Source organism: Pipra filicauda, unplaced genomic scaffold (genome assembly GCF_003945595.2).
Source record: "Pipra filicauda isolate LSUMZ 115617 unplaced genomic scaffold, ASM394559v2 scaffold98_size3848907_pilon, whole genome shotgun sequence".
Classification (NCBI taxonomy): domain Eukaryota; kingdom Metazoa; phylum Chordata; class Aves; order Passeriformes; family Pipridae; genus Pipra; species Pipra filicauda.
This window is the reverse complement of record NW_024105186.1, coordinates 2,406,405-2,434,241: the sequence shown is the minus strand read 5'-3', so window position 1 is coordinate 2,434,241 and position 27,837 is coordinate 2,406,405. Positions and strand designations below refer to the sequence as shown.

At 61.2% G+C, this 27,837-nt stretch overlaps 2 protein-coding genes and 2 non-coding genes across 12 annotated transcripts; all 4 read right to left on the bottom strand.

Annotated features, from left to right (window-relative positions):
- Positions 1-326: 326 nt before the first annotated feature.
- EIF4G1 (eukaryotic translation initiation factor 4 gamma 1) lies at positions 327-18,756 on the bottom strand. 9 transcript variants are annotated; one of them, XM_039378008.1, is made up of 35 exons: positions 18,713-18,756; positions 17,569-17,629; positions 16,178-16,286; positions 15,994-16,080; positions 15,671-15,703; positions 15,047-15,067; positions 14,344-14,517; positions 13,888-13,987; positions 12,005-12,117; positions 10,886-10,978; positions 10,739-10,805; positions 9,492-10,373; positions 8,309-8,397; positions 7,914-8,100; positions 7,419-7,552; positions 7,029-7,166; positions 6,663-6,836; positions 6,386-6,583; positions 5,973-6,119; positions 5,642-5,878; positions 5,451-5,555; positions 4,898-5,051; positions 4,693-4,790; positions 4,492-4,594; positions 4,270-4,372; positions 3,388-3,644; positions 3,179-3,294; positions 2,848-3,020; positions 2,567-2,692; positions 2,402-2,483; positions 2,076-2,174; positions 1,824-1,958; positions 1,655-1,736; positions 1,435-1,575; positions 327-1,319 (listed from the first exon to the last, which is right to left on the bottom strand). In XM_039378008.1, the coding sequence occupies exons 3-35, from the start codon at positions 16,250-16,252 to the stop codon at positions 1,138-1,140; spliced, it is 4,905 nt and encodes a 1,634-aa protein (XP_039233942.1). In that variant the 5' UTR covers positions 16,253-16,286; positions 17,569-17,629; positions 18,713-18,756; the 3' UTR covers positions 327-1,137. The 9 variants fall into 9 exon arrangements, with proteins under 9 accessions (XP_039233942.1, XP_039233943.1, XP_039233944.1 ...); XM_039378009.1 differs by having other exon boundaries at positions 4,270-4,360; XM_039378010.1 differs by having other exon boundaries at positions 7,029-7,148.
- Positions 6,912-6,987, bottom strand: LOC113983613. Its single transcript, XR_003539149.1, has one exon. It is a non-coding gene; the product is annotated as a small nucleolar RNA SNORD66 (small nucleolar RNA).
- On the bottom strand, positions 8,187-8,263 carry LOC113983612. The gene has a single exon (XR_003539148.1). It is a non-coding gene; the product is annotated as a small nucleolar RNA SNORD66 (small nucleolar RNA).
- A 1,306-nt stretch (positions 18,757-20,062) lies between the features above and the next one.
- Positions 20,063-27,341, bottom strand: PSMD2 (proteasome 26S subunit, non-ATPase 2). The gene is made up of 21 exons (XM_027751110.2): positions 27,174-27,341; positions 26,441-26,497; positions 25,907-26,071; positions 25,539-25,660; positions 24,939-25,163; positions 24,677-24,835; positions 24,248-24,392; positions 24,001-24,061; positions 23,601-23,747; positions 23,325-23,431; positions 22,806-22,933; positions 22,639-22,726; positions 22,146-22,308; positions 21,949-22,050; positions 21,716-21,861; positions 21,417-21,500; positions 21,116-21,284; positions 20,926-21,020; positions 20,641-20,767; positions 20,435-20,553; positions 20,063-20,353 (listed from the first exon to the last, which is right to left on the bottom strand). Exons 1-21 carry the CDS (start codon positions 27,306-27,308, stop codon positions 20,171-20,173), a joined length of 2,727 nt encoding a protein of 908 aa, XP_027606911.1. The 5' UTR covers positions 27,309-27,341; the 3' UTR covers positions 20,063-20,170.
- Positions 27,342-27,837: the final 496 nt, after the last annotated feature.

Sequence of the window (27,837 nt, the reverse complement as noted above, 5' to 3'; positions counted from 1 at the left end):
TGAGGGGAGTCCAGGGGGCCTGGCTGCAGGCATATCCAACCCCCTTGCCACCCTCCCAGGCCTGGAATGGGGGGTACCTACCATCTGCCCTGGGGTGACAGGGGAGACTGGTCCCTGCCCATGCTTGAGGCTGGCACCCCACACCAGCCCAGGCACAAGCAACATGGGACGGGGTGGAGGGGTGGCAACAGCGGCACACGGGGCATTATTTAGCAATGTTCTTTTATTTCCAGTTTTAAGGTGAAAAGATGCCTTTAAATCTTCAATTAAATACTCCATAAAGAAAAAAAAAAAAAGGCAAAAAAAAAATTATTTACAAATTCACGTGACCAGTAATTGAATCCTTGTTTTAATAATTACACATGCGGCTCATCACATCCGGCGCTCTATAAATACAGGGGACGCGGATGGGGGGGCCGCCCTGTCACTTGCCCAATTGTGGCCTTAAACGTTTGGGAGGAGGATGGGGGCTTTTGGGGTGTTGGAGGGGACTCAGCCTGGCCCAGAGAGAAGGGGCCGCCCCCCCCCCCCCGCCCAGTTCCCGACACCCTCCCCAGGTGTCAGAGCAGGAGCTGGGGGGGAATGATTTATATTTAAAATTTAAAAACCATAGAGGGGGAGGTCCAGGCAGTGATGGAGGAATAGAAAGAGGACAGGGGAGGGGGAGAAATCACGCTCCTGTCCCCAAACCAAATTTAATATGTTCATATATATATAATCTCTATATTTCAGCAAGAAGGGGGGAGGAGAAAGAGGAGGAGGAAGAGGAGGGGAGAGCTATGTCCCCATCCTATCCCCCCTCTCTATGACATGAGTCCAGGGGTGCTCTGCCCCACTCCCAGAGACCCAGTGTGCCTGTGCTGGGAGGGGGGTAAGGAGGGTCCCCAAGGGGACCCATGGCAGCTACCGCCTCTGTCAGCATCCGTTTATTATCATCATGACAAACTAATACAGGCCTCACAAACAGAACCAGGACAGAGGAAGGAAGGAGAGAACTGAAAGAGAGAAGGGGGCTGCAGGGGGCACAGCAGGTCCCTCAGCCCTGGCATCAGCAAGTCCATGGGTGGGAGGGGATGGAGTCACTCCCCAGGGTGCCCCGCTCTCTCCCCGCTTTCTCCTCCTCCTCCTTACAGCTGCTCAGTTGTTGTCCGACTCATCCTCGGCTTCACGGAGCCAGGTGAAAAAGGCTGTCACCGATTTGAGAGCTACCCCTTTGCCCTGCTGCTCTGCTGGGTCCTTGCTGGACTCCCACTTGTAGAAAGCCTCCTCCTTGATGACGTCCTCATCGTAGAGGGCATCAAAGAACATCCGCAGCAGGTCTGGGGGGGACAAAGGGGGACCTCTGCCATTCTCCAGCCACCAGCCAGCTTGCTGGGGTGGGGACAGGAGCCCGGGGCCACCCCCCTTCTCAGCCCACCCGCACCCCACACTCACTGGGAGGCTGGTCCAACTTCACCACCAAGGCTTGCAGGGCGTAGAGCGCCTGGAGCTCCTTCTGTTCATCCCGTAGGTACTTCTGCAGCAGCTTGGCTTGGTTGCGGATGACCATGGTGTCTACGCGGTATGGGTTCTCGACTATGGGAGATGGGGCGTGAGAGGGAGGCAGTGGGAACAGGGGAAGCCCCCCCCACTCCTGCCGCACCCTGGTACTCACAGACAATGGCCGAGTGGCACACAGACGTCATCAGGGCCCTGATAAATGTGTTGGACGAGACCTGCTGCTCACTCAGGTTGGCCTGGAGGGGGGAGGGTAGAGGACCGTGAGCTGGAGAGGGAGCCAGGAGGGAGCCCCCAGACACACAGCACTGCACCCACATCCGCACCTCAATCCAGTCGTGTATTCTTTGGTTGTTCGGGTTCTCCTTCAGCAGTTTGTCCATTTGCTTGCACAGCTCCTCTGAGGTCAGCTCCTTGCGGCTCGGTGTGTCCGAGCTGTCCCCCATCGTGTACTCCAATTTCTAGGGAAGCAGGCAGAGAGAGCTGTTAAAGGCAGCACAGGAGAGCACCATCCCAGAAGGGTCCTTCAGGGTCCCCTGACAGCCCACCTCCGTCCCTCACCACCACCAAGCTCCCACCTGCTCTGTGACAAATTTGTTGACATCCTGGTCCTCAGGCAGGAATTCCTTCCAGCTCAGGCCCCCATCCCGCCACAGCTTGCCTGCTGTCTTCTGGCTCTGTGGGACAGACAGTCAGCATCAGCACACCATGCCTTCCCAACTCCAGGAAGAAAGATACTGCAGCTTGGCCACACCACCCCCATGACCCAGACATTGCAAGGGATGCCACGCATCATCCCCTCTGGTGGCAGGGGGGCTCAATCCCTATATGGTCACCTGGCCCCCAGGTAGGTTGCCAGTCCCCAAGGCAGCAACCAGCAGTCACGTGAGCCCCGTGAACTTACCATGCCCTTGCACAACAAGCCCAGCACCTCAACAAGCAGCGTGGTGGCCTTCCCAATGGGCACCAGGGGCTTTGTGATTTCCCTGTGGGGCACAAGAAACCTGGCTGAGCTACCTGTCACGAGGAGCCCTGCCATGCCAGCCCTGTTGAGGAACACAGCCCTCACCTGAACAACTCCTCCATAGGGATGCCTTCCTCTTGCAGGATGGGGGTGATGAGCTCAGCCAGGTACAGCCAGATGTGCGGGATGTCAATCTCCATGTCCTCTGCAATCTCCAAGATCTCCCGCAGCCTGCAGAGCAGAGGGAGCTGGTTGGATCCAGCAGTCCCTGTGCCCTCGGCTAGGCGGGACCTCGGGAGTTCTCAGTGCTGAGCCCTGCTCAAGTCAGGGCCAATTTCAAAGCCAGGCAAATACTAGCCTAGGACCAGGCTGCCATGGCCCCTCACCCTTTGTAGTACTGCTCCTTGGAGAGCGTGCCTGCCTTCACCAGCTGGCACAGCAAGGCCCCCATGTGCTCACGGGAGATGGTGCTCCTCTCCAGTGTCGACTCAATGCCATTCTGCACAAAGATGTAGAGCGAGGAGGGGCTGCCCAGCTCCTGCACACACTGCAGAGCCTCCTGCAGGGAAAAGGTGGGTCAGTACTGCCCCACAGCCAGCTCTGACTCCCCTCTTCTGCATCCAGCCACCACCAGCACCCTGCCCATGCCATGCAGGGAAGCGTATTGCATGTCAGGGGGACCAGATGGTGTTGTGTTTGGCCACCCCATCCTCTCACCTTCATGTCATTAATGTGCAGGTATTCCTCTATGATCGCCTTGGATTTCTTCTCCAGCTCCTCTTCCGACAGCACAGGCTTGGTGGATGTTGCAGGAGGTGCTGGCTCTTGCTTAACTGCAAGGAGAGATCAAGGATCAGGCACCTCCTGGGACAGGCAGAGCCACAGGCCACAGCCAGACCCTGGGATATTGCTGCTCCCCAGCTCACTGGTCTCTCGGCTTCGGTCCCGTTCCTCCATCATGCTGGCAGCCTTGCGCACAGCCTCAGGGCCGCCCTGCTTCTCCCGTTCTCGGCTTCTGTCCTCCGTCTCTTTGCTGAAGCTCCTCTTGGTGATGGTAGACCTGTTCCTGTCTGCCCGCTCTCCCCGGTCGGGACGCTCCAGACGGTCGCTGCCCTTCTCCGAACGTGACTCCCGGTCCCCTCTCTCCCCAGCCTTCTCTGACCTGTCTCGGCTGGAGCTGCTCCTGAGTGGGAGAAAGATGCACACAATGTGAAGAGCCTGTCACCACCCTCCCTGACCCAATACTGCAGAGCTCTGCAAGTAAGGCTGTCCCACTCCAGTCCCCACCTCTTTTAGCACTTGATCATTTCTTGGGGGAAAATACTTTTCCCTTTCTCCCGTTCCAACTCACGCCCTTTGCCTTTCACTCTGTCCACTGCCATGGCTGAGCACTGCCTGGCCTCGTCCTGCCCACACCTTCCTCCTGCTGCAAACTGCAGAGAAAACCCCATTTTCCTCTTCTCCTGAACAAATCCAAACTCCAGCTCTCCTTGGGGACCTCATACACCAGCCTCCACAGGATTCCCTCCAGTCCATCAATGTTCATCTGGTCTCAGGACTCCCAGGCAGACCCAGCACCCAGATGTGGTCTCCCAAGTGCCAAACCATAGGGAGGAAACCCAAGGTGGGGTCAACCTTCCTTGCCACAAGGACTCACCACTGACTCCAAGCCCCCTCAAGGCCCCATCTTGCCACAGGGGATTATGCCAGTCAAGACACCACAACTTGCCTACATACTGACTGACAACAGCTCAATTTCAGGGTTCTTCCCCACATGCCCACCCACCAAGGCAGGGCTGGCCCCTCACCTCTGCACCACACGGCGGGACTCCGAGCTCTCGGCAGGCATCGACTGCTGGAGCGCTGAGAAGCGGTTCAAGGTGCTCGTGGCTGGTCGCCCTGAATCAGATGCTGGGTGTGAAAAGAGGGAAGTCTCAGAGTTTAGCACCTCCCCGGTACAGGAACCGCCAGGGGAAGGATGCCCTCTCCCACCTCATCCCACAGCACCCAGCCAGTCCCACGCTGTCTACCTGAATCTGCGGGCTTTGCGCCAGACCCTCCGCTGCTGCCTTTGCCCCAGCTCAGCCGCCCACCCGGCGCAAAGAGCTGGTTGTTGGAGTCAATGGATCCAGGCTGCAGGTGGAGAGAGAGAGTCAGCCCTGAACCCCACACCAAGGCAGCATCCAGGCCAGGCAGTCGCCTCGGCTGCCACACCACACCTCCCGCCTCACCTTGGTGATCTTTGTTAGTCGGCTGGTGTCGATGGGCCGGTTGCCCTTGCTGATGGGCACCGTGTTCCAGCCATCGTCTGCGACCAAGCTACTGCGCCCTGGGCACAAGAGGAACAGTTGTAAGGTGCAGCCCTGTATCCAGCAGTGCCCAGTGAATGAAACTCACCCCTGGTAGCCTCAGGTGTCCCTGAGCCCAGGCACTCACCACCAGAGGATGGCCCAGGGGGTCCTCTCCTCTTGTCCTTCGACATGAGCTGCTGCACTTTGATGTGTTCCCGATGCTCCTCCATCTCTGCTTCTTTGTGGATCTGATCGATGGTTTTGGGGCCCTGGTCTCCTCGCCGAGGCACCCAGCTATTCTGCAGATGGCAGGGAAGAAGGGAAGAGGGCACTGAGGTGGCTGGTGAAGGGAGGCAGTGACATCCCCCCTTCCCACCCTCAAAGTCTCAGGTTGGTTCCTGCCTCAGCCATCACCATTCTCCATGTGTTGTGGCAGCTTTTGGCACAAAAGGGCTCAGTTTCTGGAGCCCCCCTGCATTAAACAGCCGCCGATTACTGTGTGCCCACTACCACTACCATGATAACCAAGGGCTGGGGCTAGCATGGTGTCTCTGGGGCTGGCCACAACTTACATACCCCTCTCCCCCTCCCAGGGACACAAGGATTGCTGGCACCCAGAGGACACAGACCAGCAGCTCGATGGGACCAAGCAGGGGACAGAGGACAGTCCCCAGGCAACAGCATTTCATGCACCTTACCCGTCTGAGGTCAATGACATCCTGCAGCATGAAACGGATTCGGGATGATGTCTTTTTCTCTTTGATGATCTTCTCCATCTGATTGAAGTACTGGTCCATCCTGGGCTATAGAGGGACAGAGCCAGGGTCATATCCTTCCCAAAGGCAAGGGCAGGGCAAGGCAAGGGAGGGCAGGGCAGGACAGGGACTACCTTGGCTTTCTCAAAGTCCAAGTCCTTGCCAATGGTCGTAAGCAGGCGGCAAAGGCACTCTAGAGACTCCTCATCATGGTTTTTGAGCAGCTTCACTACGCAGTCATGCATGATGGCCTCCGTCAACATCTTCAGTTTGAAGAGCTCTCCAATGAACTTGATGTTGCCCAGGGATCGTCGTCGGGCCTTGTCCCGCGCCTCCTCCAGCTCATCCTTCATGCGGGCCTTCTCCTCGGGCTGCAGGAAAAGCACAGCAGGACAGTTCAGTGCCCAGAGCCACCCCAAGGACACCCACATCAGCCCTCAGCTGCAGCCTCCCACCCCAACTCACAGCACTGGCATCGTCCATCTCTTTCTGCCGCTTCTCAAAGATCTCGTCGTCGTCCTTGTCCTTCTCAAACTCCTTCTGGCAGCGGTTGAGCAGCAGCTTGCGGAAGTTCACAGTCACTGTGGGCTTGTCTGTTGTGGGCACTTTAAGCTGCAGGGAGAAGTACGACCCAGAAAAGGAGCATGACTTCTGTCTCCCCCAAAAGTTGACAAGCTAAGTTGGTACTGCTCAAACAAGGGAAAAGCCACCCTACAACTTTGTGATGCTCTGCTAAGACTCTGAACTTGGTCCTCCATCCACACATCCATTTCCCCATCCCACACAGAAGGACCTGCAAACTGCTGAGCTCAGTTGAGGCTTAGAAACATGAACAAACTTCTGCCTGTTCAGCAGGAGACCCCCCAGCTTCTACTCACCCCCATAAGGCAACGGCACATATTAGCATAGGCAACAGAGAAGTTTGGCTCCGAGATGGCTTTCTCGAAGACGAGGTCGATGACACCCTTGAGCCGCTCCTCCGTGTCGATGGACAACTCCATCACCTGCTTCATCAGCTGCTGGAACATCTGGGGTGTCAGCTTGTTGAGGATGCTGCGGACACGACGGAGCAGTTCCTGCAAGGACAACAGGATCAGCAAGAGCCAGGCACGTTCCTTCCCTGCCCTCTCACTGCCCACCCGCCCCAGCTCCCACCTGCGTCTTGATGTTCTCAGGATCCTCCTCCTCGGAAGCACGTTTGCTGCTGGGTTTCCAGGCCTTTTCAGCCTTGTTCAGCTTGACATCCTCATTGAGAGACACAGTAGCAATGATTTTGCGGGGTTCCTTCCTCTGGCTCTGCTGGGAGCGGCGAGGACCCAACCCTGAGGGCTGACACAGGGAGAAGAAACTCAGCTCTTTGCTCTGGGACCAGCTGGGCCGGGTCTTAGCGAGTCCCCAATCCGCCCGCTCAGATCCTCAGCTCCATCACGGACATCAGTGGCCCAGACACAGCGGCTCGAAAGCTTGATCATCACAGAGAGGTGGAGCAGGACAGTATGAGTGAAGTGATGAGATACTCACCAGGCCCCGGTTGCCCATGACAGGCCGGCCAAGGTTGGCGAAGGAGGGGGTGAAGTCAGGGCTGCAGTTCATGCCACTGAGGCGGATGGGGTCGAGTGCCCGTAGTGGGGTCTTGTTGGCCTGCGAAGGTACACACGGCTGAGGATGCCCGGGGGCAGAGGAGCGGGACGGATCCATCCCCCAGCCTCAGTGCCGGGACAAGGAACTGGAAAGAAGGCCCCAGAGGTGCCTCCACCCACAAAACCCAGGCTCAAGGGTGATTGCATGTGCTACAACAGGACCCTGAGCACAGCAGGTAAGTCCCTGCTCTGCCTTGACAAGGCTCAAAGAGGAGCCAGACCCCTACCTCTCCACCACCCATGCTTCCCCAATTTCCAGGGCCGCACCGACCTTGTCCAGCACCACATCTGTGATCTGGGGCAGCCCCTCAGGTTTCTGCATGCTGGCAAAGATGAACTGGAAGCCCAGCAGGAACTCTCGGTCATATCGCTTCTTCTCCTCAGGGTTCAGTGGCTTCCATTGCTCTGCAGTGGGGGAACAAGAGGGACACCCTGATGTGGTCTGTCCCATATCCTCCTCCACCCTGAGCTGTGGCAACTCCAGGCCCACACAGGGACCAGCGAGGTGGGATGTAGACAACCACAGAGCTGCTCCAGCCTGGTACACCATGAAAATGACACTGCTTGCTTAGAAAGCCTGATGCTACCAGCTCCCTGCCTCCTGCCAGGACCCTCATGCTGGGGCCTCTGGCCCCCACTCCATGTCAAGCTTGAGGACAAGACGGGAGGAAAATGGTAGGTTTAGGACATGCCACCCCCACCCTCCCCACCACTGGGTCCAGAGGTGGTGGCTGCCAGCAGAGGCCTGTGCCAAGGCACAACTCACCTTCCTTGTAGCCGTACTTCTGGCCGGCAGCCTTGCCCTTCTCCGGGGCCAGCTTGTCCTCCTTCTCCTCCCACGTCTCCTCTGACTCTTCCTGTGGACGGGCAGGAGCCGCATCCTCTGCTTCACTGGCAGGGGTGGACGTGGGGGGCTTGTTCTCCGCCTCCGAGGCACTGTCACCAGTCTGAGACTGCATTGGGAGGGAGAGGGACAGGGACAGCTGTCACCTCAGGAGTCTGGTCCTGCCCTCTCCACCCCACTCCTTGGTGTCGGCCCCGCCTCAGATCCTCATTACCATCACAGAGCATCAGTGGCCCAGACACGATGGCACAAAGTAGAGTTCATCACAGGAGGACATGGGACACAGGGTGATCCCTGGACACCCCTGGGATACTCACCTCTTTAAAGGCATCCAGCAGATCACCTACTGCCTCCTTCTTGTTCAGCTCCTTCATCCTTCGCTTCTTCTTTGGCACCGACATGGCGACTGGGAGGAAAAATGGGGAAGTGAAAGACAGGAACCCTCCCAATCCCCCAGGTACCCTGACACCAGTTACTGGGTCACCATCAAAGCCCCAGTAACACCAGGTGAGCTTCATGATGGGGCCACAGGGATGTGGCCCTGCCACCCCAGCACAGCCTCCACCCCCAAACACAGTGCACCCACCTCGGTATCTGCAGCCTTGCAAATCCTACACACATCCCACCAAGGCAGCCCACTCCCCAAGCAGGCATCCCAGAATATACCTGTACAGACACATCTCACACCTCTCCCCATCCAGATGCTGCATCCCAATTCACCCTGTCCTTCTTCAAAGCCTCCCATCCACACCACTTCCCTAGTGCAGTGCTCTCCGTCCTCCTCAGGGATCCCTACAGATACCCACACCCCACCACAGAGCAGCTCTTATGTGGACACTCCCATACACACCACGTCTGCCCCCATATACACTCCTCTCCCTGGCACCCCAGTACACCAGCCCATATAGATGTGTTCCCCAGAAGCACACTTGCTCTCAGGTTGCCCTCTTATAGCCCTTGCTGTATCCCTGCACCCATCTTTCCCATCACCCCGCTGAAACCCCAACATTCCTGTGCAGGGTGCTTAAAGAAATATCTTCACCCCAACACACCTCCAGAGCACCCCACTTTCCCCAGGCACTCCTGTGTACTTACATAACCCTACACAGGGTGCCCCACATCTTCCCTGCCAATCCTCCACCTCCCTGTGTCCTCAAATGGCTGGGGATAGTCCTCAGATACAACCTTGATACACCTACCCTAACAGTTCTGCATAAGTCATCCCATAAAACACACTTCCATTCCCCATGGCACCCCACACACCCTCTATACCCACTCCATACTCCTCCACGTGGATGTACTCCCCATGTCACCATCCACAGGCACTCTGTCCCCATCAGCACCCCATACCTGCATGTCTTGTGTCCCCAACCCCATCCCGTTTTCCAACGCTCTCCACATACCCCATGCCTAGCACCACACCCATGTGATGGCCCCCATCACCCAACACCTCACTGGGGCACCCCACAGCCCCACACACCCCAGCCCAGCATTGCCAACCTCGAGCAGTCGCCTCCGAGGTCTGCGAAGGGGCAGGAGCCGGACTCAAGCTTCGCTCCTGGGCCTCACCAGGGCCTTCACTCTCTTCCTCCTCTTCCTCTGCCTGGGGGGAGGCAGGGGTGCTGGGCTGGGCCGGCTCCTCAGGTTCTGAGATGGGGCTGACATCCGACTCAGGCTGCTCCTCACTCGGCTCCACTTTGCCAGTGCCCTCCACCCCATTGGGCAGGGGCAGCTCTTCGGGCTGGGCGATGGGGGAGTCCAGGGTGGGCGTGGGCACTGGCTCAGGGACTGGCACCGGCTGGCACACAGGTGCCTCAGGGACCGGCTCAGGCACCTCCTCCAAGACCCCGTTGGCCTCAGCAGTGGGTTCAGGGCAGGGCTCTTCCCGGGGTGGCGGGGGGCTGGGGGACACGGGTTTGGCGGGTGCTTCGGGGGCCTGTGGTACAATGGGCGGCGGCGACGGCGCGGCCGGCACCATGGGCACGGCTGGCATGGGGGGAACAACGGGCACCGTCGGCACCTCGGGGGGCACAGGCTCCTGCGGGGTGGGCTCCGGGAGGGGAATAACAACCTCCTCTTCCTCCTCCTCCTCCTCCTCCACAGCCACCGTGTCCATGTTGGGCGCGGGCACAAGGGGCAGCTCCGCAGGCCCTGGCACTGTAGTGATGGCGCTAAACGTCTTTTGCGGGTCAGGTGGCGCCTCGCCCTGCTCCGCTTTTGTGTCCGTGTCCACGGGAGGCTCCATTGGCACCAGCGTCACAGCCGAGAGCACCACGGGCTCCACCTCGGGAATGAGGGGAGGGGGAGGCGACGGGGAGGCCGACTTGCTGGGCTCCAGGGAGACGGGCTTGCTCACCACCAGCGCGGGCTTCGGGCGGTCATCTGCAAGGTGGGTGGCATTAATGGGGGGCTCTGATCCTCTGCTCACCCTGCACTCCTCCCCAGATCACTCTATCTACAGGAGTAGGGACAGATGTGCCAAGCCATATCACAAATGGGTGATGGGAACAACAGGTGTCCTCCAGTGCCCAGGGGGCTGCTGAGATGAGCACACATCCCCCATAAACTCTCCTGGACCCAACATGGGGACAGAGCTCTCAGGTATGCAGGGAAAGCATTTGACCCCACAAGTCCCAGAAGAACCAAGGAAGAGCAGGGCTGGCATGTCACACCCCACAGTGCCAACTCTAGGGAGTCTGGCAGCAGCCATGCCAGCTGGCACACCCAGCCCTGGCACAGGCACTTACCGGGCCGGACAATAACTGCTACATGGGGGGTCTCTCCGTTGGCCTGGGGCTCTAAACCGCTTCCAGCCTGGTGGGGGCAAAGAGGGAGTTGAATAGGCTGCATGCACTTCCTGCTGCCCCAGTTAGGGAGTTGGAGGGTACCCTTACCTGTGGAGGGGTGGGGGTGGATGAGGTCCTTGCTCCAGACATAATTTCTTCAGTAATGTCTTTGCCACCTTGGTTGGGGTCTCGTATCCGGATCTGTCCAAGGGTCAGGGTAGAGAGGGGAAGCTGTTGGCAGGGTGGGGACACAGCACTCGAGCCACCCCCTTTCCCTGAGCCCAACACTCCCTTATCCAAAGGGAGAGGAGAGATTCATTCAGTGCAGTGCCTGCCCCAGCCACGCACAGCTTGGGGACGAGTGGGTGCCACATCCCCTCACCACAGGGCACAGTGTCCCACAGACACTGGCCTGTCCCAGTGCCTTGCAAGCCATCACGCCAGGCAGTTGGAGCCAGCACCACGTCCCCAAGCCACTGTCCATCTCCAGATGTCAGGGGATCCCAAGGCATCACTGTGCTGCAGGGACCTCCTTCCACTTCAGGGACAACACAGGAGACCAGCCTCAGCACACAGAAATCACAGCAAGTTCCATGCCAGCCCAGGCACAGACCATAAGCACGCAGTCTCACTGGCCCAGTGCCTGCCATGGGTGCAGCCCGAGCTACAGGGCACCCTGTTGCAGTGTGAGTGGGGGTGACACGTGAGTCTGGCTAGGACTATGGTGGGTGGCACAGTGCAGGCAGGCACCCTGTTCTCCCCACCTTGTAAACATGACCTGCTCCCAGTACACCAAGTGCAGATCTCAACCCCTTTCTGATGAGGAAATGCCAGCACTCCCCTTCCCNNNNCCCCCCCCCCCCCCCCAGCGTGGGGCCATGCCGGCAGCCACCCGGTTCCCCGCTATAAATAGGCCCCGTGCGAGGCCTCCAAGTGCCGGCATCTCCGGGAGCAGACAGCAGTTGGCAGCCGCGGCACCCCCGCCCTCCCGGGAGCCATGACTCAGCACAACGCTGCCCGCCGGGACGGCCAAGGTCGCCAGCACCCACTGTGCACCCCAGTTCCCTCACTAAGCCCCCCAGCCTTTGCGGGCACAGTCCTGTGCCGCCCCCCTTCCCTGGCGTGCTGCACTGCATCCCGTACTACACACTGCCAGCACATGGGGCTGGCACAGTACCCCCTCCTGCACACAAGCCCCCCCATGCCTGGAGGCAGATGGCTCCTTACCGTCTTGCGCTCTCGTTTTGGGGGGATCGGTGGCTGCTGGCTCACAATGACCTGGGCAGTGGGGACCCCCGCCGAGAACTGCTGCACCCCCTGCGCCGGGTAATACGCACCCGCTGGAGGAGAGGAGAGAGTGTCAGACCAGCCAACCCAGACCCTCCAAGCCCGTCCTGGGGCCTCTCTGATCTCCCAAACACAGGGGTCTGTCAGGAGCCTGGGGAGCTCTTGCCGCTCTGCAGCGAACCCCCATCGCATCCGGCCTGGATCATCCCAACCCGCCTGACAGGCCTGACCGAATTCCTTCCCTGTGAAGCAGAGAGCGTCCCTGCGCCGCCCCCACGCCCAGCCAGGCCCCGCGGGCGCCCGCCGTGCCCACCGGCTCCTCGTCACCAAGAGCCCTGCCTGGACACTCGGCCATGACAGGTGCGGGTGTCCTGGCTCCACGGGCAGCCTCCTTGCTGCCGGCACCCTTATCTCCCCAGGGCCAGCACCAGCCCGAGGGCGGCACCAGGCAGCCCCATCCACACCCTCCATTCACACCCAGGCAGAGGGGCTCGGGTTCCCAGTGCAGCTGGAGCCCCTGGTGAGCCCAGCCCAGACAAGGGAGCCATGCTGGGGACCAGAGGCAGAGCTGGACCCCATCCAGGGCTGGCACAGCCCTGGAGAAGCACTCCGCTCCTGCCAGGGCATCCATGAGCATCACCCAAGAGCAGTGCCACGAGGATACAGGTGTGGCGGGATAGGCACAGCTGGGTCCTGGTTCCCTTCAGCTAAGGTGCCTTCCCCACTGCACTAACCGTGAAAGTCACTCATGGTGCCCTGGTGACTGCCTTATCCCTGACTCGGGGACCCTCCCTCTGCTCAGGGAGGACACAGGGGCATTGGATGGGCCTCACACGCTGGGATGGGCCAGGCACAGGGAGAAGAAGGGAGACCTTGAGCTGCCCAGCCCTGGGGACCAGACAAGAGAAAGGAGGGACAACCTGACTCATCCATCAAGGGGCAAACCATGCCAAGTCACCCACGCAGTCCTGTGGGCAAGGGGCAAGCTGCTACCAGCTCCCCTGGGAAGAGGCACAGCAGCCCCAAAGCAGAGACGGGGAGGTAAATCCATCCTGAAACCTCATACAGACACCTAGGGTTGTGCACAAAGGTGCAGCTGTGCCCTGGCCCAAGCATGGGAGCCAAGCACTGCCAGGGGCCACCTCCCTCCTCAGAGGTGCTGGCTGAGCCCCAGGGCAAGAGGGAGGGAGGCTGGGCACGTACCTGGCTCAGGAGAAGCCCATCTCTGCCCCGATTATGCTTTCCTGCTGTGCCGGGGCCAGGCCAGAGGCCTCAGCTCACATTTCTTTCTCTGCCAGGCCTCCTAGGACCGACCAAGCCTAAATATAGTCACGGCCCGGGTGGCCACATGTGAGCGGGGGGAAGAAGGAGGGGCTGCTCACACTGCACTCCCCAGCACCAGGAGAGGGCAGGCATGGAGCACCCCGGCTCAGATCCTGGGGAGCGGGAGCCAAGGGTGGTCAGCAAGCACTGAACTGCTCACCACCTTGACAGCAAGCAAGGGGGAGCAGGGGATAAAGTCTGCCCCAGCCCTCCACCAGGAGAGTTAAACATTAATCAGCCCGGATTTGGAAAAGGGCGGGGGTGAATGGACCGGTGGGACACGATGTGCTGTTGGGAGACAAGCAATACTCCCTACCCCCCAAAACAGCCTGCAATGGAGTCACTAAGTTGGCCACAGTGAGCTGGCAAAAGTACAGGGGTCTGTGTTCAGCTCCCAAGCTCAGGTGGATGAAAAGAGACCAGAGGCAGGGGAGTAAAAAAAGGGGAAAGTGCTGGGACTGGAAGAGCACCAGGGAGCAGAGCAACCCCTCTGTCTGTACCGTAAGTCCCGAACTCTGTGGGGCTGGCTCCAGGGTAAAAACTAGGGGCGCCAGGTTGGACCGGGTACTGTTGGGTCGGGACAACGTATGTGGAGCGACCCTGCAATGGGGAAGAAAAAGAAAGGTCAGTTACGTCCCCTGCAGGGCACAGACATACCCCCAAACCAATGACGTAACCCCACACCTGCCTGTGAACTAGATGGGCACCAGGGCAGGGAGCAGGACACAAGCAAAGTGCACACCAAGTGCCTCAGGGGAGCTGCTGGGGAGGGGACCAGTGCTGCCTGCGGCCTCTCTACAGAGCCAGCATCACCCTTCTCAAATTCGTGGGTGCTCAGAGAGCCTGGGGGACCACTTGCACCCTCTGAAAACAGACCTGGGCTCCAATCCCAGGCAACACTTCCCACCGGTGCCCACCCCAGCCCCCTCCCACAGAGCCCAGAACATGGCCCTCACCTGTCCGGGAATGTAATAGGCTCCTTGGGAAGGTGTGTAGGATATCTGGGAGGGTATCATCATCACCTGGGAAGCAGCCGGATACACATGGGCAGGAGGGCCGGGCCGAGCCGTTGTGTTACTCTGCACGCGGGACGCACTGGCGGGAGGCTGCGCCCTGTTCTGGTAGAAATGCTTGGGGAGAGATGGGGTGCAGTGTCAGCGGGAGCACCGGCACCTCCATCTGGCACCGCCACACACGGAGGGGAGACACCACCCCCCCACCCCGTCGGGATGCAGCCCCCCCCTCTGCATGCCCCAAAGTCGCCCCCCCACCCCAGCACCATCCTGTCCCCACGCACCTGCGGGGCTGCCTGGGCCCACCCGACCCAGCTCATGCCCGGTGCAGCCCCGGCCCGGCCCGCCGGGGGCCGGCAGCTCCAGCGCCCGGGGCCGGCCACGGCCGCACGCAGCTCGGCGGCGGCGGGTCCCGGCGTGCTCCGCACCGGTTCCTGGCGCTCGCGGAGGATGCTGGGACCTGTAGTCCCACCGTGCCGGAGCCAGACAGCATGTGGAGCTGGCTATTCCCACCCCGGCCAATGCCGTTCATCCCGACCCGGCCTGTTTGCCAGGCAGGAGCATCCCCGGGAGCAGCAGCTCCAGCCCAGCGACGAATGAGTAAGGGTCCGCACACACACCCCCCGGGGCAAGGAGAAAGCATTACCTGAAGAGACCTGAATCCTCCCTGTTAGCAAGCGCACGCATACAGTGAGAAAAGGGGAAAGAGAGAGACAGGAGTTACCGGCACTGGGACCAGGCTAGCAAAGGAGAGGACAGGCAGCCAAGGAGCCCTTTGCCCACATCCCAAACCCACTGAGGTCCCCTGTAGGGACCTCCCAAGGGGCAGGGAAGGGTCTGAGGGGCTCCCAGACAGCATAGCCAAGGATGTCACCACATCTGTCCTCAGCAGCTCCTCCACACAAGAGGGCTGATGGAGGTCCAGAGCCTTGCACAGCACTGCAAGGCTCTGGGAGACCAAGCAAAGTAGGGAGGAAGAGGAGGATGAAGGGCACAGACAGAAGAAGGAGGATGAAGGGCACAGCCTGGGCTGGAGTTAGCACAGGCACAGCCACATGCTGCAGGCTTCATGCAAGGAGGGAACTGGAGAGACACTGCAGAAAAACCAACCCAAAATTAAAGAGGTGTCCCCCACTTTCCCCAGACGAGCCTGTTGCCCAGCTCTGGGGTCCTCACATGCTCCCCAGTCCCTTCAGGCCCAGGATGGGTGTTTCTGTGCAGTGTCAGGGCAGGGTGTTCAGCATGCAGGGCAAGGGAAGCGGGTTAGTACCTGCTGGTGAATAGCCCGAGGCCCTGCTGGAAACTGAGAGAGGAGGAGAGGGAGGTTTGGGGCAGGGGAGGAAGGAGAGAAGAGCAGTCACTCGGTGGGTACCCCCGTTGGAGGCGACTGCCCACCCACCCCAGGGCCAGGAAGTCCTCAGGCAGCGGTTGTGATCCGGATCGCGGGCGCACTCCCCCTTCGCAGGTACACGCCAGCCCCGAGGGGCACCACAGAGCTCCTGGGCTCTGTAGTAGTGAGTGCTACTCGGCCAGGAGGCAGAAAGATGCTGGATACCCCTTATCACCCCCTCCGATGGGGCACAAAACCCTTACCTGGCGCGGCTGAGAAGGCGTATTCATTTGTGAGGTCGGTGCCGGGTTAAAAACCACAGGTGCCGTCTGACTAGGTGGGAACGTCGGCTGGAAGGAGGAAGGGAGGAAAGGAGATGGCACCGTTGCCCCTGGCACCAACTGGTGAGGCAAAGCTGGGTCCCTCATCCCCAAAAGGGACAGTTACCTGCGGCAGTCCGGGAGAAGGGGCAGGGTGTGGGGCTGTTGGGGCTCCTCCTGTGGGCTGTGGAGCTTTGTTCATTTCATGGGGTTGTGCATAAGGATCCCCTCGCTATCTGCAGGGACAGGGACAGTGGGCATAAGCTGGAGGTGGCAGCACCCTGGTATCTGTTCCCTGTCCAGGTAAGCCCTGAGAACTGCACATCTCCAGCCCTACCAGCATAAAGCCAGGCACCAGCCATGTCCCACAGATAGCATCCCACCAAGGCACAGACCCCCAGCCATCCCTTCCTGCCCCACTGGGCCACAGGGAGGAAGGGGGTGGCACTGCCAGGTCACTGAGCCCAGGCAGGTCCTCACAGCCTGCAGAGCAGAGCCCGCCATCATGCCCCAAACCCAGCCATGCCCACCAGCAGGACTGACCCACCCAAGGTGACACCACAAAGCCCGGCTGGGCCCCCCACACAAGTGGGCACCAGTGCCCAGGTAGATCTGGCACCAGCACCCAGGCCACCACCAACTCCAGGGGGCTGGGTGGGCCGGCGGCACCCCGGCGTCAGCCGTGCCCAGCTCCACCCCGGCTGACCTACTAAATGCTTCCCCTGGCCGGCCAAACCTGTTCCTGCTGGTGGCGCCAGGTCCCCAGCACACACCACAAACGCCTACCAGGGAGGGCAGGGAGCAGCTCCCTCATCCCCCCCCACCCCTGACACTCCAGGCCACTGCTTTGCCCGGGGGAGCCTGCAGCCCCCCGCCACTGCCGGCACACGGGCAGCCCGGACACTCTCCTGACTGTCCCAGGAAGGACTTGGCAGCCAGTGCTGCTCTCCCCGCCCCAGTGCAAAGGCCGCCGGGGCAGGAAAGAGAGGCAGTACCCTCCATCCTGCACCCTGCCAGGGGTCTCGTGCACCCCATGGCACTCGACAAGCCTGCTGCCGGCCGGGCACCCGAGGGGACAGCCGTGGTGCCTCCTGTAACCTGACGCCTGGACGCGTCAGCACTGCCGGCCCCCAGCCCCGCTGCGGGCACTGCCAGGCACGTCCCACCGACACCGGGACACTGGGCACCCCGATCCCCCCCGGGCTGTTCTTACGGGGGTGCCACCCCACCACAGGGGTTCCACGAGCGGAACCCACAGTGGAGATGGGTCCTGCCAGGGTTTCAGGAGGTGGCAGAGGCTTCGTTTCACCTCCTGGTGTTCCCCTCAGGCCTTTTCTCACAGAGAACCCGAAGGGGCCTGGCACAGACAGCCCATCCCTGAGACAGCTTAGCTTGGCCTTGAGACCACTCATTCCAGAAGAGAGGGGGCAGAATGTCCCACAGCAGACAAGGACACCCAGGGACAGCCAGACCTGGTCTCCCCAGCCCCTGACAACTCGGAGCGAGCAGGATACTCACCCCCCCGCGGGAAAAACCTGGGCCGGCTGAGCGGGCCTGCAGAGACCGTTCATCCGACTGACTGGGAGAGAGGAAAGAGGGGGGAGAGAGAGAGAGAGAGAGAGAGAGAGACAGAGACAGAGATCAGCCCGGGCCCCGTGGGGGGAGCCCGGCCCCGGCCCCGCACTGCCCTGGCCCCAACCAGCCCGGCGGTGCCGGGAGAGAAGAATCCAGTCCCGGGGGTACAACAGGGAAGCGCCGCGGGGGTTTGTAACAGGAGGAGCCGCCGCCACCTCCCCCGCGCCGGGAGCGGCCAGGCCGCGGCCTGCGCTGGGCCTGCCGGCGGGGCGGGGGGTCCCTGCCCGGGAGGGGCCCGGGGCGGCACGGCCCGGCTCGAGCGGGGGGCCAGGAGCGGCGCTGAGGGGAGGCAGGGGCGCACGGGGGAACACAAGGCGGGGATCGTCGGCGGCGGGGCCGGGACAGGCCGCGGTGGCGGCCCGGGAGCGGCCAGCCCCGCCAGGCCCGAGCCCGGCCTCGCCCCCAGGCCGAGGCGGCGGCCGAACCGCCGGCTCCGTCCCGGGGCGGCGGCACCACCGTCGCGGCGGCGGGAGGGCGCGGCGCGGGGCCCGGTGCGGCATCTGGCGGTCCCGCTCCCCCCCGCGGCGGCGGCGGCCTCTGCCAAGGACACGTGTCACTGCCGGCCGCAGCCGCGGCCCCGCGGGCACCGGCGGCGGCACGGGCGGGCGCGGCGGGGGCAGCGGGGCTCGCACCACATGCGGCGGCGGCAGCAGCGCTGGGCCTAGGCGGGCGCGGCGCCGGGAACACGTGTGTGGCGGCGGCGACGGCGGGGCGCACCGGCCGGCACGTGGGCGCGGAGAGGCGCCGCCGCCGCCGGATGACCGGGACGGCGGGACCACCGGGACGAGTAGCGCCGGGCGGAACAACGGAGCGGAGCACGGGGCAGGGCGTGGGAGAGGAGGGGGGTGGCGGCGGGGCGGCACCCACGTGGTGGCGGCGGCGCGGCGGGGCCCGGTGGCGCGAGGCCCGGGAGGGGAGGAGGGGGGGGGGGGGGGCTGCGCGCGCGGCCCCGGTACCGGCGCCCACCCCCCTCGCGCGCGCCCCCCCCCCCCGGGGGGCGCGCGCCCGCCCCGCCCCCGCCCGTTACCTTCAGTCTCCTTCAGCGCGCGCGGCCCGACGCAGCCGCAGCGCAGCGCAGCACGACCATTTCCGGAACCGCGCCGCGCGCAGGGGGCGGGGCCGGGGGGCCGCGCGCCCGCCGCCGCCGCGGGGGAGGGGCGCGCGGGGGCGGGGCCGCCACGCCCGGAGGCGCGCCCGGCACCGCCCCCGCCCCGCGCGCCGCCGGGTCACGTGGAGGGGCGGGGCCAGTCCCGCGCGCCCCACAGGAGGGAAGGGTCCCGTTAGGCCGCGCCCCTTCCTTGCAGGCCACGCCCACCGCCCCGGCCCTCCCCCGTCCGCCCCGTGCGGGGTCACATGGGGACCGGGTGATACCGGCATCGCCAGGACTCCGCACCCACCCGCGACCTACAGCCACCCAGGAACCGGCATCGCCGGGACCCACACCCACCCAGAAACCCGCACCACCGGGATCCGCACCCACCCGGGAACCGACAGCATCGGGATCCGGCCTCACCCCAGACCTTCCCCCAGCCAGAATTTACCATTGCCCCGGCTTGCACTCACCTGCGCTCCATAGCCCTAACCTGAACCCTGCCCTGACCACATCCGTGGTCTTCATTGGTACCTTCCCCACCCAGGACCTGCATCCATTGGCATCTGCTCTTATGCAGGACTTGCACCCATCCAGTGCCTGATCCACTCCCACACCCAGGAGCTGCACCTATCCAGGACCCACCCAGCACCTCACACCCACGGGGGACATGGCCCCCACCCTCCCCCCTCTAGGACACGGCACCTTACCCATACCCTGCACCCATCCCACTCGCCTTTAGACTCAACACCACACACCCGTCCCAACCTCCATCCAGCACCTCACAGCCACCCGGACACAGCCTCCCACAGCCACCAGCCTGGGTCAGGGCAGGGTGGGGACAATGTCAATTTTGGAAACAGGACAGGGTTTTTCCTCTTTCCTAAAAATACTTCCCTTGTGGCCTTCATCCCACCCCAAGACCGATTTTAACTCCAATGCCAGCTCTAGAGGAGCACCAAATGATGGCAGAGCCCAGTGCATCTGGGAGGAAAGCTGAAAGCTGGGAGTTGCCATCCAAGACACCCCAGGAAGGCAGTCCTGGCTGGGGACAGGCAGCGCTGGGCTCAGGGGAGCTGCACACTGCCAGCACACATGGCTGTGCCAGGCACACACACAGGGACAGGCAGGTGCTGAAGATCAGGAGCACCCATGGCACTCCACAACTCTGTGTTCACTTCTTGCTTCTCGGGGTCTGCACTGTGCCTGGCCCCCATGGGCAGCAGGCACTCCCAAAGGGATGAGAGCCCAGCCTGCACTTCCACCACAAGGAGAGGATAGCAGCACTAGAGTCTCCGCCTAGTTTATTTCCTTGACTCTCAGTAACAAAAAAAAAAACAATTTTTTTTCCCTCCCCTCCCAAACCACCTACCCACCCCCCAACCCCCCTTTGGCTCAAACGTCGTAGTTGGGGTTCTTGCGTAGGATAACAAATCCCTCCAGGATGGGCGTCACGGGCACGTGCTCCTCTGTGGCCAGCTCTGCCCGCTCTCCATGTGCCAACAGTACTGGTGTTGTGTGAGTCTGGAAGCCAGTGATGGTTTTGGGTTTGCCTGCCTGGCCCACCACATCCACAGCCTGTGAGAGAAGAGCAAGGTCAATGCTGTGGTCACCCAGGAACATCAGAGCACCCCATCCCCAGCTCTGGCTGCCCCTTACCTGTCCTACCCGAACCGACACAGGCAGAGGTCGCAGCTCCTCGTCAAAGGTGACCAGCATGCGGGGCTGCATGGCAGCAACAAGGCCATAGAGAACATAGTGGGACTTGCCCAGGATAACTGGAGGAGAGACAGAAGTAAAGTGGCTGAGCGATGCCCACCCTGTGGGGCAGAGGGGGCTTGGGGGATGGAGCCCACGGTACTCACTGTTGCGCACATCCAGGAAGGACATGAGGACAGTCAGCAGCCCAGCCACAGCCACCTGGCTCATGAGCTGGCGATCACTGTGGTATGGGCACAGGGTGAGCGTCCCCTTGCCCAGGTGGGTCAGGCCCTGGTGTGGCAGCGAAAGTACATGAGAGTGGCAGCATAATGCCTGAGACACCAAGCCCTGCCCCAGAAGGGTGACATCCCCAGAACACCACTCCCCTCTCCCACCAAGGGCAGGGATTCCAACCTTCCCCACACGAGCAGTGAGTGCAGGATCATCACCTGGGCCAACCGCACCATGAAGAGGTTGTTGGGGTCCTTGGCGTGGTACTGGGCCAGCTGCCGCAGCATCGCTGCCAGACGGGCATTGTTAGTACCTGGGGACAAGGAGGTGAGGCAGAGTAGAGTACAATGCTCAGGTCTCCCACTTTGCCCTCAGACAAGCCCCAAACCAGGCTGTCCCCAGGCTTACCACTGCCCACCATGCCCATGGCAAAGATGGAGTTGTAGGAGACCTCAGGGTCAGCGTCGTGGGAGAACTTGCTGAGGGTGTCAAGGATGTTGAGCCGGGGGTTGGAGACTGATATAAGTGCCAGGGCCAAGGGCACAGCACGGCGGAGGGTGGGCTCCCCATACCGCAGCTGCAGGGAAAGGCGGTGCATGTTAGACCCAGATCACCAAGTGCAGTAAGGTCTACTGAGATGTGAGGCAATACCCACTTTCTACACTCAGGTCCCTTCCCAGCTCTGTGCTGTCCCCTTGGTGTCACTCACCAGGTGGCCGAATGTGCGTAGGGCCATCTCCGCACCGATTTCCTCGCCCATGGCAATGAGCGCGATCCCCAACACCGCTACACCCTGCGGGAACACGGGCACTGACCACCAGACAGAGAGCACCCAGCCCAACACCCAAGTTCTCACAGCTCCTGTGCCCATTCAAGCCCAGGGGAACAAGGAGCAGAGGATGCTGCTGGGGGCTCTTTTCCTTCAGCTCTGACCCCACAAGGGCCTTCGGGACCCTTCCAAAGCCACTCCTGCTCCAGAGACACAGGTCCAATCCCATATTTCCCCACCTGGTGAGCCCCCATGTCAGCTGAGCTCTCTTTCTTCTCCTTCTCTTTCTTGTCCTTTTTGTCCTTGTCCTCCTCTTTCTCCTTGGAGTCAAAGTGCTCACTGCAGATGTGCAGGAGCTGTTGCACCTTCAGAACATTCCCTGAGCCTGGGAAGAGAGAGGAGGACCAGGATCAACAGGCAGAGGGCCCTGGACCTGCTCTTGCCTCTCCCCACCTCGACCAGCCCAACTCACCAGCATAGGCACAGATGTCCACCAGTGTGTTGGCAAAGCTGCGGAATGGCTCTGACACCACCTCCAGCGCTGCCAAGATGGCCTCGATTGCCTCTCCCTTCCCTGCCAAGGAAGGTGTGGTGGTTAGAGGACCATGGGGGAGGGATGCTCCCACTCTGTCCCCCAACCCATGAGCCACTGGCACTGCCCAGCCTTACCCAAGTGGTTCAAGCCCAGGCCAAGTGGCAGCCACCTGGCGTACGTGTCCTTCAGCTCCGGCTCTGTTTTCTCCATGATGGTCTGGAGGATGGTTGAGGTGACATCCCCGTTGCAGGAGCCCACTGATATCATCCCACAGGCCAGGGCGGTCACACCAGCCACCTGGTAAAGGAGAGGAGACATGTCGTAGACGGGGACAGCGCAGAGTGAGCTGGGTACTGAGTACCCTTGGTCCCCACTTCCTGCAAAAATTTGGGCTATTGGGAGACCTGATAGTTTCCTACCCTCCCACATCTGCTGCAATCCCATCATGGTAGCAGCTCAGGTGGGGAAAATAGGGTCATGCTCTGGTACAGCACAGCATCGAGCAGAGACATGTAGCCTTGCTCTGGGAGCAAAAACCAGCTGCAGGACAGACTCTACATTCCCAGGAGCTGCTGGGGACTGGATATGGAAGCACCAACTGCAGGCAAACCCTGCCTCATCCCCTACCTCCATGCTGGACTTGGAGTCTCCCATCACAGGTAGCAGCAAAGTCAGGACGTCCTCGCGGTTGGAGCCTGCGTACGCCAGCCCCAGCCTGTGGAGAATCCAGAGGGGGGTGAGTGGGGAACTGCACCACCCTGCACAGCACAGGGAGGCTGGGGCCGGGCCCCTACCCAAAAATGGCTCCAATCCTCATGGTGTTGCTGTTGTGGAGGACATAGTCAGACAGGAGGGCCAGGGCAGGGTCACACTCGTTCTTCACCCCTGAGTTGACGATGCCACAGGCCAGGAGGGCTCCGGACTGCAAGGCAGAAGCACCATCATGCACCAGCCACCAACACACAAAGCACCCTCCCAGCCAGTGACTGATGTCACCCCACACATCACACCCACTCCCCAGGATGGGCAAGTTGATACTAAGTGGGCAACACTACTCTGGATCCAGCTGATCAGTCTAAAACTCATATCCCTGTGACAAGGGGACCCCAAGGTGCCTCAGGCAGTCCCCAAGAGCTCCTCACCTTGCTGTGAGCTGCTCAAAAGCCTGGGACACAGGGTATCCAACCCTTCTCCATGTAGGAGCTCAGCTGCACAGTGGACCAAGGCAATGACCAATATCCCAGCCAGCCACACACCCAGCTCACAGCAGGACCGCCCCACACAGACATAGAGCAAGGATCAGAGTCACTGACCTTGATGTAATCCTCCGAGGAGTACAGGTACTTGTCGATTTGCGTGAGCCCCCCATCCACATCCCACAGCAGGATTGTGCCCAGTGAGGCTGCAGCACTCAGCATCCCTGCAGTTCCAGAGAAGGGCCCACATCAGCCCTGAATTGATGTGCCCTGCCTGGGGCTTCTGGTGGCCAGGGACATGGGCCAGCATGACAAGCCCCCTTTCAGCAGGCTCCCAGAAGTGACCCCAAGCATAGGGGCATCTTCAAGCCCCTGCCCAGACAGATCCCTCACCGTGGTCCTTGTTCTTGTACAACCATTTATTGCCATCATCTGTCAGCAGCTTGTCCTGTCCAAAGGCAGCATTCACAAAGCCGTTCACAAAGGAGGAGGCCAAATTCATCCGGGCTGAGTCTACTTGGGAACCACTCCCCCCAAACCCTGGGGAAGGACATCAGGGTGAGCCAGGCAGCAAGAGAAGCCCTCTGCCGTACAGCCATCCTGCACCACAGGGGGATGAGAACTGTCCCACCACCAGCAGGAAGGAGAAGCCCAAATCCACAGGTCAGAGACCACAGGCAGGCCATCTGCCCACCTCAGGATACACAGCTGACTGCACTGGCACAGAGGTGCCTTGCAGCCCCAGGAACTCCCCATAGGCAGGGATGAGAAAGGCCAAAACACAAGCCCTTACGGTTATTTTCCAGGTGGGTTTTGTAAATATCGTCCGGCACTTTGGGCTCCATGATGTCCAGCTGCAGAGACAAGGGAGAAGGGGGTTATCTCCTGGCCAGCACACCCTACAGTGGCAACCTCTCCGGATGTCTGGCCAAGCTCATAGGGATGAAGGATTTCTTCTCAGATATTGCCACGGAGCCCAGCAGCCAGGGCAGCCACAGCTGGAGGCAGCCCAGGGTGCTTTTCCCAGCTGGGACACTCACCTCTCTGGCTAAGGCCAGGAAGTTGCTGTTGAGCTGGACATTGGACATGATCTCTGTCAGGTCCTCGTACTCCTCCACATCCTCATTCAGCTCCAGAAAGACACCGTGGCGGCCCAGCATAAAGGCCATCTGCTTCTGGACAACTCTGTGCAGATGGGAGAGGTTTCCCGAGTGCCCAGACCCCAACAAACCCCAGCACAAACACAGGTTCACCAAAGGGTGAGCCAACCTGCCCTGCCTAGAGGCACACAGAGACAACCCACTCCTGCTCATCCTGACTTCAGGGACAAGAGTCTCCGTCCGAACCCCCAGACACCTCCAGCAGTGGCAGGATCCAACCCAGTTCTGCCCAGATGGGAAGCTGTGCCCCACCACAATGGGTGAAGGCCCCAGGGGGCAGAACGGAGGACAGGGAACATCTCTGCTTACACATCTTTGCAGGAGGTGAAGATGTCCTCCACCAGCTCCACATCATTGAGCATCAGAGCCAGGCGCAGGGCTTCAGGGTAGCGATTGAACTTGCGGAAGATGCCCAGAGCACAGCGCAGGAGAGCTGAGTTCTCGGGCTCCGGAACATAGCTTACACAGCTTTGAGGAGGAGACAGGCGTGAGGGTGAGGACCACGTTGGGCAACCTCAGCCCAGCAGGGACCAGGCCCCCTCCAGCACCCCAGCCTGCTGAGCCCCCTCACCTGGTCAGGTAGAGGCACACTTTGGAGTAGGCGTTGTCATCAATGTATTTCTCCAGCATGTCCATCTGTTCAATCTCCATGAGCAGGTCACAGGCCTCGTGCTCTGCATTGTGGGCCATGTTGTAGGGGACGATCTCCTTGACCAGGGTGAGGAGTGTGTCCCTCTGAGCCTTGTCAGCTTCATCGATCTCCTGCCACTCCTTGGCCACCTCTCCTGCCAAGTGTCTGCAGGCACAAAGGGACATCACCACCACAGAAAACAGTTTCACTGAACCATGAGAATGGGGAGCAGCTGCTGCCAGTTAGCCAGGGCATGTGCTATTTATAGGGACTCCACATTCTGCAGAGCTTATGGAGGACAAGCCCAGAGCAGGAGCAGGTTTAAGAGCAGAGATTTTGGAGGCCATGGCAGCAAGATCTCTGCAGCTAGCAAATCACTGTGGATAGAGCATGAAGTGACACATGTGCAGGTGTGACAGGGGCAGCTAAACACACGTCCAGCAAGTCAGGATGCATCCCAGACAGGCCAGAGCCAAAGCGCTCCAGGAAATTCCCCCAAGCCCTTGTCCTTCCCCAAGCCCTGGTCCCACTCAGGCTTACCTGACGTATTCATGCCCCCAAGACGCCAGCTCCTCTTGGGAGCCCACCAGGCGGTACTTTAGGCACTCACGCTCCCCACTCATGGTCATGGCCAGGACAGAAATGATGTCGGCCGCAAAGCGCTGCGGGAAGAGTGCAGAGCTCCAGACACAGGCTAGGCTCAGGGAATCAGGGGCAGCCAGGGACACAACACCCTCCCTGTTCCACAAGCCATCACAAGTGGCAAAGCTACTGTCCTGGCAAGTAACAATCCTCTGAAGCAAGTCACAGAGGCTGCCTTTAGACCACAGGGTCCAGAGAGCTCTGCAATTGCCTGCCCCAGTACTGTCGCTCCAGTCACATGGGATGGTGGGGCCAAAAGCCTTTACCTTGTTTTCTCCTGGAGCCATGTTCTCATAGATCTCCTTCAGCTTGCCATAATGGGGCCGTAGGAACTTGAGGGGTTTGGGAACGGAGGTCATGGAGGTGGTGGAGGAGCGGATCTGCCTCCGCAGCTCCTCCAGGGCTGGCCGGTAGAGTGACGTGTCTTTTTCCTGCAAAAGGAAGCTGCCTGTCAGGGCCCTGTGAGTGGTTCCTGAGCCACCACTGTACCAGTTCTCCCCAAACACAGCTACGGCTCTGAGAAGAACAACCCCCTGCCCTGAGCTGCCTCCGAAGCCCAAGAGCTGGGGAGGGAGGGCACAGCAGGGCAGAAAGCCACCCACACACCAGGGACACAGAGGTCCCTTGGGTACAGGTCAAACAGGCAGCAAGGCTGGGGGACAGGCTGCAGCAGACAAGGAGGGGCCACACTCAAGATCAAACTCCCCATCTCCACTGCACAAGGAACAACCATAATGGAGGGACAGACGGACTCAAGTCCTGGCCAGGACCCCTTCCTGAGGGGCACAGCACAGACTTACCCCCAGACGCTCCACCAGCATCTCCAGCTCATCCTGCAGCTGCTTGTCTTCCTCAGACTGCCAAAATGCGCAGGAGAAAGCAGAGTTAAGGGTGTCCGGCACAATCACTCAGTGTGACAGCGCAGTGTCGCCCCAAGCTGCAGGGGGACCAGGACATAGTGACACATTCCCTGCTCAGGGCACTATCCCTGGTGGAGCAATGCTCGTGTTACTGGGGATACCCTCCCAGACAAACCACCCATTCCCAGGGAGTGAGATGTGCCTCCCTCATTACACTGTGCTCTATGAAAACACACCCAGAGGGGCACGTCAAGGCACAGCCCCTCGGGGGGACACCTTCATCCAGAGGCTGCGCCCCCCAGCCCATGGGCACCCCCAAAGCCAAGGTCGCCCCCGTGTTGGGCAAAGTGGGGACACCTCCGTAGTGCCCACTGTCGCATGCACACCCTGGTTACATCACAGCCCCACTCATCCCGCTCCACCGAGACCCCTGAGCACCCCTCCCAGCACCGGGAGCCCTCAGTTGCGTCACGCGGGCACCCCACGACGTCACGGCGCCCTGCCGGAGGGAGTCCCCGGAGGGATGCCGGCCGCCCCCGTGACGTGGATGACGCCCCGTTCCCGGAGGGATGCCGGCCGCCCCCGTGACGCGGGATGACGTCCCGCCCCCGTCGGTGACGCGGGCCCGACCGAGCCGTGACTCAGCTGCGGCTCGCGACACGGCGGCGCTCACCAGCTCCTGCTCCTTCTCGGGCCCGGCCGGCGGGTCCCGGCGGTCCCGGCCCCAGGGCGGCGTGGGCTTCTCGTCGCCTCCTGCCCCAGGGCCACCCTGCACCCGGCTCTGGCCGCCGCCGCCGCCCGCGTCCATGTTCGCCCCGCCGCGCCTCCGCTCCACCGCGCCTGCGCAGCGCCGTGACGGCACTGCCGCGCGCCTGGGGCGGGGCCGGGCGCGGGGCGGGGCGGCTCCACGTGCGGGAGCACCAGCACCGGTAGGGACACCGGGAGCGATAGTGACACCGATAGTGACAGTGACACCGACAGGGACACCGGCACCGATAGTGACACCTGTAGTGACAGTGACACCGATGGTGGCGCCGATAGTGACAGTGACACCAATAGTGACACCGACACCGGTACCCACAGTGACACCTGCACCGGCATTGACACTGGCACTGGCACCAGCACCGACAGTGACACCAGCACCGGTACCAACAGTGCCATCAGCACCAACACTGACACCAACATCGGTACCAACACCGGCACTGGCACCAGCACCAACACTGACACCAGCACTGACACTGACGCTGACACCAGCACTGGTACCAACAGTGCCATCAGCACCAACACTGGCACCGACATTGGTACCAACACCAGCACTGACACCGACACTGGCACTG